At 36.5% G+C, this 13,951-nt stretch overlaps 1 protein-coding gene across 1 annotated transcript in view; it reads right to left on the reverse strand.

Annotated features, from left to right (window-relative positions):
* The window catches only part of LOC124973157 (mothers against decapentaplegic homolog 1-like), a 63,243-nt gene that overhangs the window by 27,902 nt on the left and 21,390 nt on the right, over positions 1–13,951 (reverse strand). Inside the window, exon 2 of the mRNA XM_047537271.1 lies at positions 5,029–5,228. Coding sequence (XP_047393227.1) covers positions 5,029–5,228 — 200 coding nt within the window. The remainder of the gene's footprint in view (positions 1–5,028; positions 5,229–13,951) is intronic.

Below are 13,951 nucleotides of genomic sequence, written 5' to 3' on the forward strand. Positions count from 1 at the left end.
GCAAGAGAAATGCACCAGTTTACATAGAGGAGAAAACCAATACAGATATCAGCAGATTGTTCAGCCAGGACCCTAAAAGCTAGAAGAGCCCAGAAACAATGTATTACAAGGTCTGAAAGAACATGGATGCCAACCAAGTATCTTTTACCCAGCAAAACTAAACTTCAGATTTGATGACAAAATGAAATCCTTCCATGATAAATAAAAGTTAGAAGAATTTACAATTACAAAGCCTGCATTCGGAACATTCTCAGCAAAATATTCCAAGAAGAGGAAATGAAGAACAACAATGTCAGTCAGCAAAGGGAGGAACTACCCTAAATGAAAAACTAATCAAAGGAGAAAGAGAGTTGAGTTGAAAACCAAAAATAAGCCAAAATGACCAGGAATAAAAATCATATCTCAATAATAACCCTGAATATTAATGGTCTAAACTCAATAATTAAAAGACATAGACTGGCAGGTTGGATTAAAGAAAAAAAAAAAAAAAGACTCCATAATATGCCACTTTCAAGAAACTCACCTGAGAGGAAAACACATCTGCAGACAAAAGGTGAAAAAGGATGGGGAAAAGCATACCATGCACATGGAATCAGTAAAAAAGTGAAGGTGTCTATCCTTGTATCAGATAAGGTAGACTTCAAGCCAAAGTTAGTCAGAGGGATAAAGAAGGACATTTCTTACTGCTTAAGGGAACCATGAACCTGCAAGACATAACAATTGTAAATATTTATGCCCCAAGCAATGGAGTATCAGTGTATGTTAAACAAATCCTTCTCAATTCCAGGAACTAAAAAGATCACAGCACAATAAAACTAGATGACTTTAACACATTGGTCTCACCACTGGATACATCTTCCAAACAAAGACTGGACAAAGAAACCATAGAACTCAATAACACAATCAATAATTTAGACTTAGCAGACATATAGAATATTCCATCCATCAATGAGCAAAAACACTTTCTTCTCAGCAGCACATGGATCCTTCTCTAAAACAGACAGTATATTATGCTACAAAGCAGCCCGTAGTAAATGCAAAATAACAGAGATACTACCTAATATTGTATCAAATCATAATGGAAAGAAATTAGAAATCAATGATATAATGAAATAACTGGAGACTAAATAATGCAATACTGAATGAAGTCTGCATAACAGAAGACATCAGGGAGGAGATAAAAAAATTCTTAGAGGTAAACAAGAACAATACAACATATCAAAAACTCTGGGACACTGTGAAACCAGTACTAAGCAGAAAATTCACTGCATGGAGCACATTCAATAAAAGAATAAAAGTCAACAAATAAATGACCTAACATTACATCTCAAAGCCCTAGGGGAAAAAAAAAAAAAAAAAAAAAAAAAAAAAAAAAAACACCAAAAGTAGTACAAGACAGGAAATAATTAAAATCAGAGTTGAAATCAATGAAACTGAAACAAAGAAACAATTCAAAAAATTGACAAAACCAAAGGTAGGTTCTTTGAAAAACCAAACAAAATTGATATAAATCCTTCGCCAAACTAATGAGGAAAGAAAACTCAAATTACTAAAATTCAAGATGGAAAAGGAAATAAGACAAACACCACTGAAATGCATGGAAGAATTAGAAGCTATTTTGAAAATCTGTACTCCAACAAAATAGAAAATCTCAAAGACATCAACAAATTTCTAGAGACACATGATCCTCCCAAACTCAAACAAGAGGAGCTACACAATTTAAATCAATCAATTTCAAGCAATGCAATAGAAGCAGCCACCAAAAGCCTAGGAACCAAGAAAAGCCTGGGACCAGCAGGAATCTCAGCCAATTTTTACAAGAACTTCAAAGAAGAAATAATATCAATATTCCTCAAAGTATTCCATGGAATAGAAAAGAAAGAAACCCTTTCAAATTCATTCTACGAAGCTAGTATCTCCCTGATAACAAAACCAGACAAAGACCCATCAAGGAAAGAAAACTTCAGAACAATATTACTGATGAACATAGATGCAAAAACCCTTAAAAAAATTCTGGCAAATCTCATATGAAAACATACTAAGAAATAATGAATGCACCACAACCAAGTACAGTTCATCCAGGGATGCAAGTTTGAATCAACAACCTGAAATAAATAAATGGAATTAATTACATCAGTAGACTTAAATTTAAGAATTATATGATTATTTCAATAGGTGCAGAAAAAGTGTTTAGCAAAATACAGCACTCATTCATGAACAAAATACTAGAAAAAATTTGGATAGTAGGAACATACCTCAACATTGTGAAGGTGATGTATGCTAAGACCATGGCCAACATCATTCTAAATGGAGAAAAACTGAAACTATTCCCTCTAAAAACTGGAACACAACAGTCCTGTTTCACCATTTCTATTCAACATTGTCCTTGAAACACTAGCCAGAGCAATGAAGCAGACCAAAGAAATTAAAAGGAATGAATAGGAAAAGAAGAACTCAAGTTATCACTATTTGCTGATGATGTGATTCTATATTTAGAGGATCCAAAACACCCCACGAGGAAACTTCTAGAACTAATAAATTCAGCAAAGTAGCAGGATATAAAATCAACATGCATAAATCTAATGCATTTTTATTCAAAAGTGATGAATCCTCTGAAAGAGAAATTAGGAAAACTATTCCATTCACAATAGCCTTAAATAAAATGAAATAATTTGGAATCTATCTAACAAAAGAGGTGAGAGAATGTTATTATAAAAATTACAGAACACTAAAGAAAGAAATTAAAGAAAATCTTAAAAGATGGAAAGATCTCCCATGTTATTGAATAGGCAGAACTAATGTTGTCAAATGGCCAAACTACCAAAGGTGCTATGCAGATTCATTGCAATTCCAATTAAAATCCCAATGATGTACCTCATAGAAATAGAAAAAGCAATCATGAAATTCATCTGGAAAAATAAGAGACCTGGAAAAACCGAAGCAATCCTCAGCAGGAAGAGTGATGCAGGAGGTATCACAGTACCTGAGCTTAAACGGTCCCATAGACCAATAGTAACAAAAACAGCATGGTATTGGCATCAAAACAGATGAACAGATCAGTGATACAGAACAGAAGACACAGAGATAAACCAACATAAGTACAATTATCTCATACTAGATAAAGGTGCCAAAAACTACAATGAATAAAATATAAACTCTTCAACAAATGGTGCAGAAATTCCTATGCAGTAAAATAAAAATTAAAACCCTATCTCTCACCCTGCACAAGATTAAACTCAAAATGGATCAAAGACCTGGGTATTAGATTGGAGATCCTTCACCAAATAGAAGAAAAAGTAGGCCCAAATCATCTTCATGTTTGCTTAGGAACAGACTTCCTTAACAAGACCCCCATAGCACAAGAAATGAAAGCAAGAATCAATAAATGGGATGGATTCAAATGAAAAAGCTTTTTCTAAGCAAAGGAAACAATTAATAATGTGAATAGAGGAAATATTTTTCCACGTACACTTCAGACAGGGCGTTAATCTCCAAAATTTATAAAGAACTTAGAAAGTGTTATTCCAAAAATACAAAGAACCCAATCAGTAAATGGACTAAAGACCTGGGCAGACACTTGACAGAAAAAGATATACAAGTGAGCAAAAAATATATGAAAAATTGTCCAATGTCTCTAGTAATTAGATAAATGCAAATCAAAAATACCCTACTAGTTTATCTCAGTTCAATTAGAATAAAATGGTGTAGGATTTGCATATAACTTACATAGATACTCCTCCACACTCTAAATCATCTCTGATTACTTACAAAACCTAATACAATGCAAGTGCTACATAGACAGTTGTTATACTCTATTGTTTAGAGAATAATGGAAATAAAATCATCTATACATGTTCGGGAGAGATGTATTTTTTTCTGAACCTTTTTAATCCTCAGCTGGTTCTACATAAGAATGCAGAATCCACAGGTATGGAAGGTCAGCTGGATATTCTTTACCTCCAAAAAGGGACATATGTATAAAAACTAGGACTATCTTATAATAGTAACAAATGATGTCACAGCCTAATTCCTTCATATCCACCACTAGAGATGATAAGTGCTGTTCTCATAGACAAAGTGGTAAGTCCCAACTGCCACCATGATGTACTTCCCTCATGTACATCGATGCCAAGCAACAGCATGTTACTTCCTAATTTTCTCCTCATGTGATATATTTAAGCTGGATTTTTTCTACAGAAATGTATAGAACCAAAGTGAAACAAAAAATAAATCCAGAAGTGCAACATTTACCAAAAATTAGTGGTACTGGTACTGTAGTGACAATTTTCACAGCCTGTTTCCAACAGAGCTGATTAAAGAGTTCTAAGCTGTTAAAATGTATGGAACAGTCATGGGTTGCTATGATTTGGATTGGGAATGTACCCCAAGGCCACATGTTAAAGGCTGTTCCCCAGAGTGGCATTATTGGTTGGTGGTGAGACCTTTAAAAGGTGGGCCTACTGAATGTCTTCCAGTCCTTGAGGGCATGGCCTTGAGGGGCAGAATGGAACCCCGGCTTCCATACTGGAGAGGGGCTTTGATCTGCCATGCATGCCACACTGTTATGCGCTGCTTTGCCACAGGCCCAAAAGCAAGGAATCCAAATGATCATGAACTGAAACCCCTCAAATTGTGGCCCAACAGGCCTTCTCTCCTTACAGAGAGTTGATTATCTCAGGTGTTTGTTACAGTGAGAGAGCCAGCAGACTAACACATGAGCTCATTTTGTCTTTCTCTCACACAAACACGCACACAAGTTGGTCTGACACTTTGGAATTACAATCAAAGACAGAAATTCTGTTGTTTCAAAAACTATGAATCTGCTGCTTGGCACATAAAGTGATCAACACAGAAAGACACACTCACCATGGCTTTATATGTGCTTATAGTGGTAGGGATTGATGCAGACTTCCTTAGGCTTGAAGCCAAAAGGAAACTTGCAGCACTCCAGGGGCTTCAGCTCATGGTGACTCTGAAGACCTGGCCAGTGCCACATGAGGCAGTAAATGATGTGAGGCAGTGCCTTACAGTTGGAGACCTGCAGCCTGCCACCCAGTGGGCGGGGGATGGTGACACAGTGACTGGGCTTCCCGGGGCAGCTCAGGGCCATCTCCAGCTCCTCCATGGCTCTCTTCTTCAGTTTTTTCACCAATGCAGCAACATCCTTTTCTGACCATTTTTCTTCTTCATCACACTGTTTCCACCTGGGAAGTCTCTTCACAGCTGGACTTGTGAAGGAAAACAAACTCATCACACTCATAATGACAGTGCTGGATATACACTCCTGGATGCAATGAAATACAGGGGTCTCCCCATGTAAAGGGGCAGCAAAGGAGACCACAGTTTATTTACATAGGATTCTCTGTAGCTTCTTATTTAGCTGTCCTGATGGGTAGAAATCACTATTCCTGTTGTTCCAAAACGTAATCCAAAGTCAGTACCTAGAAAAGAAAAAAATAGGGGGAGATGTTTAGAATCATGCAACCATAATTAATTTAATTACTATGTGACAGGTGACTATTTTAAGTACTTTTATGTACAGAAGGTTCCTGGCTTACAGTAATTCAATTTCACCACTTTTCTATTACACAATGGTTTCACTGGGATGAAGCCCTGTCCTAAGTCATGGAGCATCTGTCCCAGTTTGCCAAGGACTAAATGGCATTCCCCTGAAATTTACATACTAAAGCCCCAGCCCCTGGTGGAATTCTGGATGTGGGCCTCTAAGGAAGTATTTAGGGGCAAATAAAGTCATAAAGCTGGCACTGTACTCCAACAGGATTGATGGTCTTATAAGAGGAAGAAGGAGATCCCCAACACCTGTGCCCAAAAACTGCAGAAGGGCTTTGTTAGCAAAAAGCAAGAAGGCAGCCATCTGCAAGCCAGGTAGACAGCCCTCACCAGAAGACTGTCCAGCCCCTCCATCCTGGAATTTCCAGCCTCCAGAAATGAGAGAAAATAAATTTATTTTTAAACCACCCAGTTTAAAGTATAGAGACGAACACAGAACTATATGCAATATTTAACCCTTTTAACAATCCTTTGACATAGGTGATGGAACCACTGCCATTTTACAAATGAGTAAACTAAGGCAATTTAAAAGTACAATGTCATTATTTTATGGAAGCATTGGGATAGAAGCAAATAACACCTTAGTGTAAATAAATATGAATTCTCAACTGATACTGTGATGCCTCTATTGAGATTCATTTGTAACTCCTAAAAATATATACCTCAATCAGTAAAAATTGAACTCAGTAAAAATACATCAACGTTAACACCTCTGATTTATTTCTTAAGCTATATAAACTTAGCCTGTTAGGCTGTTTTCAGTAAACAAGTCTCTGTCTACAGGCAATAGGGCAAGTGACGTAGGAAATTAATCCTTGCTTTCACATTGACATGAAATGGCACTGCCATGAAAAAGAATGAAGTACATGTTGACATGCTACACCAAAATCTTCAGTCATATTGTCTCACTGAACTTTCCATCTAAGTTGCTCCAGATGAAGACAGAAGAGTTGGGGTAGGTTAAGAGACTCACTTTGGCTAAGATAGGGTAGCAGCTAGTACCAGACTCACCACTTCCCAAAACATCACCAAATCAGAAAACATAATGTCCAGCTTTTTAAAGGCACCACAGAGAAACTAAGAAAAATTTTAAAAGAGTTAAGAAATTTTTTTAATTGTAAACAAATGGGATACATGTTCTTTCTCTGTTTGTACATGGAGTAAAGGCATACCATTTGTGTAATCATAAATGTACATAGGGTAATGTTGTTTGATTCATTCTGTTATTTTTTCCCTTCCCCCCACCCCTCCCACCCCTCTTTTCCCTCTATACAGTCCTTCCTTCCTCCATTCTTGCCCCCTCCCTAACCCTAACATTAACTCCTCCCACCCCCCATTATGTGTCATCATCCACTTATCAGTGAGATCATTTGTCCTTTGGTTATTTTGAGATTGGCTTATCTCACTTAGCATGATATTCTCCAGGTTCATCCATTTGCCTGCAAATGCCATAATTTTATCATTCTTTATGGTGGAGTAATATTCCATTATATATGTATGTATGTATGTATGTATGTGTGTATATATATATATATATATATATATATATATATATATATATATATCACAGTTTCTTTATCCATTCATCAACTAAAGGGCATCTAGGTTGGTTCCACAATCTGGCTATTGTGAATTGAGCAGCTATGAACATTGATGTGGCTGTATCTCTGTAGTATGCTGATTTTAAGTCCTTTGGGTATAGACTGAGGAGTGGGATAGCTGGGTCAAATGGTGGTTCCATTCCAAGTTTTCTAAGAATTTTTAAAAAAAATGTAAACAGCTAAGATCATAGAGAGAAAGAATAAGCAAAGAAGTGAGCTGAATATCTTCTCTTCTTTTCCTCTCCAGGCATTTGCCAAAGCCTGTTAGAGAGCTAGCAGGGAAGCAGAAAGCAGCTATAAAGAAGCTAAGAAACTAAGCAGGGCCCCCAACAGTCCAGTAATGCTGAGATTAAAAGAAAACTGCGGGTGAGTGTCCACCAAGAAAGAGGAGTCCTTGTGAATACTCTGGCTTCCAATGGAGTCTCCTGCAGGTAAATGCTCAGTGCAAAGCCAAAACAGAACAGGAGCAGTTTGCACAGCATCAGAAGCTGAGAATGATCCTAATTCCTTACTGGGTCAAGGTGATGAATGTCATCCTCTAGCAATTAGACAAAGAAATGCAATATACCCTCCTGAAGGAGAAGACATCTTCTTCAGTCTCTACAAGGTTTTATTCACAATGTACAGCATCAACAAATAGATACCCAGGCATCCAGGAGGCAGGAACAAAAGATCAAAACAAAACAGAAAAGAAACTGACCTGAAAGGTCAACAAATTTCACAGTGAAAATGCAAAATAAAGACTTGAAAATGTCAAAAATTATTGACTGATAAGCCAAGGGAAAAGAAGAGTGAGAATTTTAATAGAAAATTCCAATTCATTAAAAACAAATCATTTAAAAATTGTAGAACTGAAATATAACCAGTGAAGACTTTAAACAGGAAGTCTTAAGGTTAGTTACCAAAAAAAAAAAAAAAAAAAAAAGAGTAATCTGAGATCAGTAAAAAAGTCTTGAGTTTAAGAGGGAAAATAAGAAAATAAAGAGACACAATGGATGCATTGAAAAGGTCTAGCACTCCAAGAGTTTTCCATAATTGATAGTAGACTCTAGTCATTGATGCATGAAACAAAAATAAAAGTCTATATGTTTCAATGTGTCACCTCACAGTAAAATACCTAAAAATCTAAGATAAAACTCTTTATAAAGACATTATATTTCAAATAAGGTTGACATCATTTCAACAGAAACAATGTAAACAAGACAATGAAATGGCATCTTTAGCATGGCAATTGTAAAAAAATAGTAGGTGACTTAAACTGGTTTCCAGCAGACTACATCTAAAAGAAACACAGAAGTTCTTTGGGCAGAAAGGAAAAGAATTCAGAAAGAAGTAGGGAACTACTGAAAATAATGAGGATCTCCAGAAGGGTACATAAAGGTGAAGTCTAAAAGGAATACTGATATCCCACAACAATAATATAAATATTTTGTTATTTAAATATATGTAGAATTAAGTTGCAAAAAAGCAAAACAAACAAGAAAGCAAAAAGTGTTAAGTGAAGTCAGTGCTATAAGTTTTTTGTATTATCTAGACCATGGTAAAGCATTATTTATTATTGCCACTGAAAGTTATAAATTCATGTCATAATACAACAACTAAAAGAATAAACTAAAACACAAGGTAACAGTAGAAAAAAAACCTAGAATTTTTAAAAATACTGTGATCACTGGATATGCTGGTGCAAACCTGTAATTCCAGCAACTCATGAGGCTGAGGGAGAATCACAGATTAGAGGCCAGACTCAGCAACTTAACATGACCCTAAGCAACTTACACCGTACCTCAAAATAAAAAATAAGAACAGCCAGGATGCTACAGTGATGCAGCCATATTCATATTTATAGCAGCTCAATTCACAACAGGTAAGCTATGGAGACAACCAAGGTGCCCTACAATAGATGGATGAATAAAGAAAATGTGATATACATCTGTTGTACACACACACACACACACACACATACACACAATGGAGTATTACTCAATCATTAAGAAGAATGACTTTATGATGTTTGTCAGATAATGGATCTGGAAGCTATTGTGGGCCCCTTCTGGAAGGAGTCCTATGTGGCATTCTGTCAGGAGACAGACATGCCAAACAGGCCACTTGGCGACTAGGGCTCTGTCCTGCCCCCTGGAAGGAGGTCAACATGGCATGCACCTTTCAGGCCTCTCAGGGACTTGGGTTCCATCACCCTTTTCCTGTGTTCTGAACAAAATGTTCTTCTGTGGGCTGTAAGACAGTTCTTCTGTGGTCTGAGAAACCGTCACCTTCTGCGTTCACATGGCTGTGTTTTACCTTCTGTTACCAATATATAATTTGCCAAAAAATAGACTAGTAACTGCTTACACAAGGCTTAGTCTTTAAGAAATGTGGCTCGCTTAACTGCAAACATATAAAACACAGAGTTATATGCAGTAAAGACAGAAGCAGCTTCCTATGTGACAAGTGTTCCACCTCTCCCGAATAAAGTTCTCCTCAGTTCTTGGCATGTCAATCATTGACTGAGTCCCCCATAGTTGTTAGCATCAGCTGTGGGTCCCCTCCTTAGTTGCAGACCCTGTGCAACAGACTGTCATGCTAAGTCAAATAAGCCAGTCCCAAAAAGGAAAAGGCCTGATATTTTTGCTGATTTGCAGAAGCTAATTTCAAACAAGGAGGGGAGAGAACAGAACAGTTTAAATAGAGGAGAATGAAGGAATGGGAGTGAGGATAGTGAAGGAAAGACAGTGGACTCCATCTGATCTAACTTTACTATATACATATATGAATACACCACAGTGGATCTCACCACTGTGTATATTCAAAAGAATGGTGTCCTAATTAGAATAAGATATATTTCATGCTTGTATAATTATGTCAAAATGGATTCTACTGTCATGTGTAACTAAAAAAAACAATTAAAGAATGGAGGGCTGGAGTTGTGTCTCAGTGGTAGAGCACTTGCCTAATGTGGAAGGCACTAGGTTCAATTCTCAGTGCTGCATATAAATAAATGAATAAAATAAAAGTCCATCAACTAAGAAAAAATTCTTTAAAATAAAAATATATAAAAATGAGGGAGCTAGGGATACAGATTGGTGGCAAATTGTCTCCAAGTTCAATACCCAGTACCAAAACAAAATAATAATAATAATAATAATAATAATAATAATAATAATAATAATCCAAGTGTGTAAGAGAAAAAGGGAACAAATAATAGATGACAAATAGAAAATAATATGATTTAGATCCAATTCCCAAAGTATCAATAATTACTTAATTACAAAACAGACTAAACTACACCAACTAAAAGGTGGAGCTGGGTGGGGAACACCATTTCACGGTGCTGTGCTTACAAGAGACACAGATTAAACATAAGGACAGAGGAAGATTAAAAGCCAAAAGATGGGAAAAGCTACACAATGAATATTCTAACCAAAAAGCTGGCACAGCCAGTTATCTATTCAGAGAAAATAAAACTTTAAGGCATCTCACCCAAGATTGAAAGGGGGAGGGTAGGGCATTTCATATGTTAAGGGTTGATCCACCACTTAGTCATCACAACCTCCAGTTTATATGCAAGTGATAATTGCGTCCATAAACATAAAGCAAAACCTGAAAGATTCAAAATGATGAACAAGCCCACAATACAGGAGGGAGATTAAAATATTAACTGATAAAACAGGCAAACAAAAATTGATACATATAGAAGAGAGACATGATTGAAAACTTGATCAACTTCATGTACAGAGATCACTGTTAGGATTTAGATATCAGATGTTCCCCACAAAAGCTGATGTGTGAGACAATGCAAGAATGTTTAGAGGTGAAATGACTGGGTAATGAGAGCTTTGACCCAATTAGTGCATTAATCTGCTGATGGAGATTAATTTGGTGGTTAACTGTTGGCAGGCAGGTTGTGGCTGGAGGAAGGTGGGTCACTGGGGGTGTGCCTCTGAGGTATATTCTGTTCTTGTTGTGCAAGGTTTGTTCCTCTCTGCCTCCTGGCTGTCACGTTCTGAGCTGCTTTCCTTCTCTACACCTTTCCACCATGATGCTCTGTATCACCTTGGGCCCGAAGCAATAGAATTAGCCATCTATGAACTGAGGTCTCTAAAACCCTGAGCCCCAAATAAGCTTTTCCTCTTCTAATATGGTTTTTGTCAGGTCTTTTGGTCACAATGATAAGAAAGTTGACTAAAACAATCATTTTACCCCACAACTGTAGAATACAAAATATTTTCAAATACACATGGAATACTTACCCAAGTTGACCACATATCAAGCAAATCTCAACATGCATCAAAGAAGTAAAATCATTTAATTACTAAGATTCATTAATTTTTTTCTTTTTCTTTTGGTATCAGGAATTGAACCCAGGGACACTTAACCACAGAGGCACATCCCATCCTTTTTTATATTTTATTTGGAGACAGAGTCTAAGATGCTTAGGGGCTCCCTATGTTGCTGAGGCTTGTTTTGAACTCACAATCCTCCTACCTCAGGCTCCCAAATTACTGGGATTACAGGTGTGCACCACTGCATTAGGCTCCTTTAATCTTAATTTAAGAAATCAACAAGAATATTATCATTGAAAACAACCACACTTTTTAACCTATGAGTCAAGGAAGAAATTACAGTGGAGACAAAATTCTTTTAACTGAATGAGTATAAAAATGACACATCAAAAATTGTAGGATGTGAATTGACCTGTTATTAGAGGGAAATTACAGCTTAAATGCATACATTAGGGGAAAAATATTTTCAGTATTCTATGTATCTTCCACAAGGGGGGAAAAGGGAATACTAAATCAACCCTAAAGAAAGTATAAGTAAATTAGAACAGACTATTCTTCTAAAGTACACTACAAAAAAACCCTGTTAAAATCAAAGTTTGTCCTTTGAAAACACTAATAAAATTGGATAAATCTTTAGCAAGACTAATCAATAAAAGAGAAGACACAGATTGCCAAAAACAGGAATAAAATGGCAGAAAACATTACTGAGTCCCAAATTTAACAAGATGATTATGAACAACTGTAAATTACATAATTGTGTAGGCTTGCAACCCTGTGTCTGTTACAGAGTGACAATCTACACATCCCTTCCTCACTGGAAAAGGTGACTAAGGGACTCTTACAATTCCCCTTTCATTGAAGTTTGGAAGTATACATCAATAAATGTCTGATGAACTATTTTAGCTCTCTAAAGAACTAAGAAAGCAAAATGTGAAGGCTCAACTTTATTCAATAGGTTACAGGAGGCAAGTTTTCTATCTTAAAGAAAAGAGTTTTACCAAATTTATGAATTATTCTGAGACTGGTATTGTTGCTTTTAACAGGAAAAGGGAAAAATTCAGGCTACTATCAAAAGTCACACTTGGTCAGAGTGTACCTACTGGTATGGTAATTTACTTTTTACTATAGATTGGTTTTGCACAAGAACCAGAAAGACAAATTCTCTTTGGACACCAGTAACAATTCATAAAGGAACTATATTTCTTCCTGTACTGTACCTCATCTTTTACTCCCCAAACAATTTTTTTTATTATTGTAAACAAATGGGATACATGTTGTTTCTCTGTTTGTACATGGAATAAAGGCATACCATTTGTGTAATCATAAATTTACATAGGGTAATGTTGTTTGATTCACTCTGTTATTTTTTCCCTTCCCCCCTACCCCTCCCACCCCTCTTTTCCCTCTATACAGTCCTTCCTTCCTCCATTCTTGCCCCCCTCCCTAAACCTAACTCTAACCCTAACACTAACCCCTACCACCCCCCATTATGTGTCATCATCCACTTATTAGCGATATCATTCTTCCTTTGGATTTTGAGATTGACTTATCTCACTTAGCATGATATTCTCCAGTTTCATCCATTTGCCTGCAAATGCCATAATTTTATCATTCTTTATGGCTGATATATATATATATATATATATATATATATATATATATATATATATTCCATTGTATATATATATACCACATTTTCTTTATCCATTCATCAATTGAAGGACATCTAGGTTGGTTCCACAATCTGGCTATTGTGAACTGAGCAGCTATGAACATTGATGTGGCTGTATCTCTGTAATATGCTGATTTTAAGTCCTTTGGGTATAGGCCAAGAAGTGGGATAGCTGGGTCAAATGGTGGTTCCATTCCAAGTTTTCTAAGGAGTCTCCACACTGCTTTCCAGAGTGGCTGTACTAATTTGCAGCCCCACCAGCAGTGTATGAGTGTACCTTTCTCCCTGCATCCTCGCCAACACCTGTTGTTGCTTGTATTCTTGATAATCACCATTCTAATTGGGGTGAGATGGAATCTTAGGGTGGTTTTGATTTGCATTTCTCTTATTACTAGAGATGTTGAACATTTTTCCATATGTTTGTTGATTGCTTGTACTTCTTCTTCTGTGAAGTGTCTATTCATTTCCTTAACCCATTTGTCGATTGGATTATTTGAATTCTTGGTGTAGAGTTTTTTGAGTTCTTTATAGATTGTGGAGATTAGTGCTCTATCTGAAGAATGATTGGCAAAGATTTTCTCCCACTCTGTAGGCTCTTTCTTCGCATTGCTGATAGTTTTCTTTGCTGAGAGAAAGCTTTTTAGTTTGAATCTATCCCAGTTATTGATTCTTGCTTTTAATTCTTGTGCTATGGGAGTCCTGTTGAGGAAGTCTGGTCCTAAGCTGACATGTTGAAGCTCTGGACCTACTTTTTCTTCTATAAGATGCAAGGTCTCTGGTCTGACTCTGAGATCCTTAATCCATTTTGAGTTTAGTTTCGTGCACGG

This window comes from Sciurus carolinensis, assembly GCF_902686445.1.
Source record: "Sciurus carolinensis chromosome 14 unlocalized genomic scaffold, mSciCar1.2 SUPER_6_x, whole genome shotgun sequence".
In the NCBI taxonomy this organism is placed as follows: domain Eukaryota; kingdom Metazoa; phylum Chordata; class Mammalia; order Rodentia; family Sciuridae; genus Sciurus; species Sciurus carolinensis.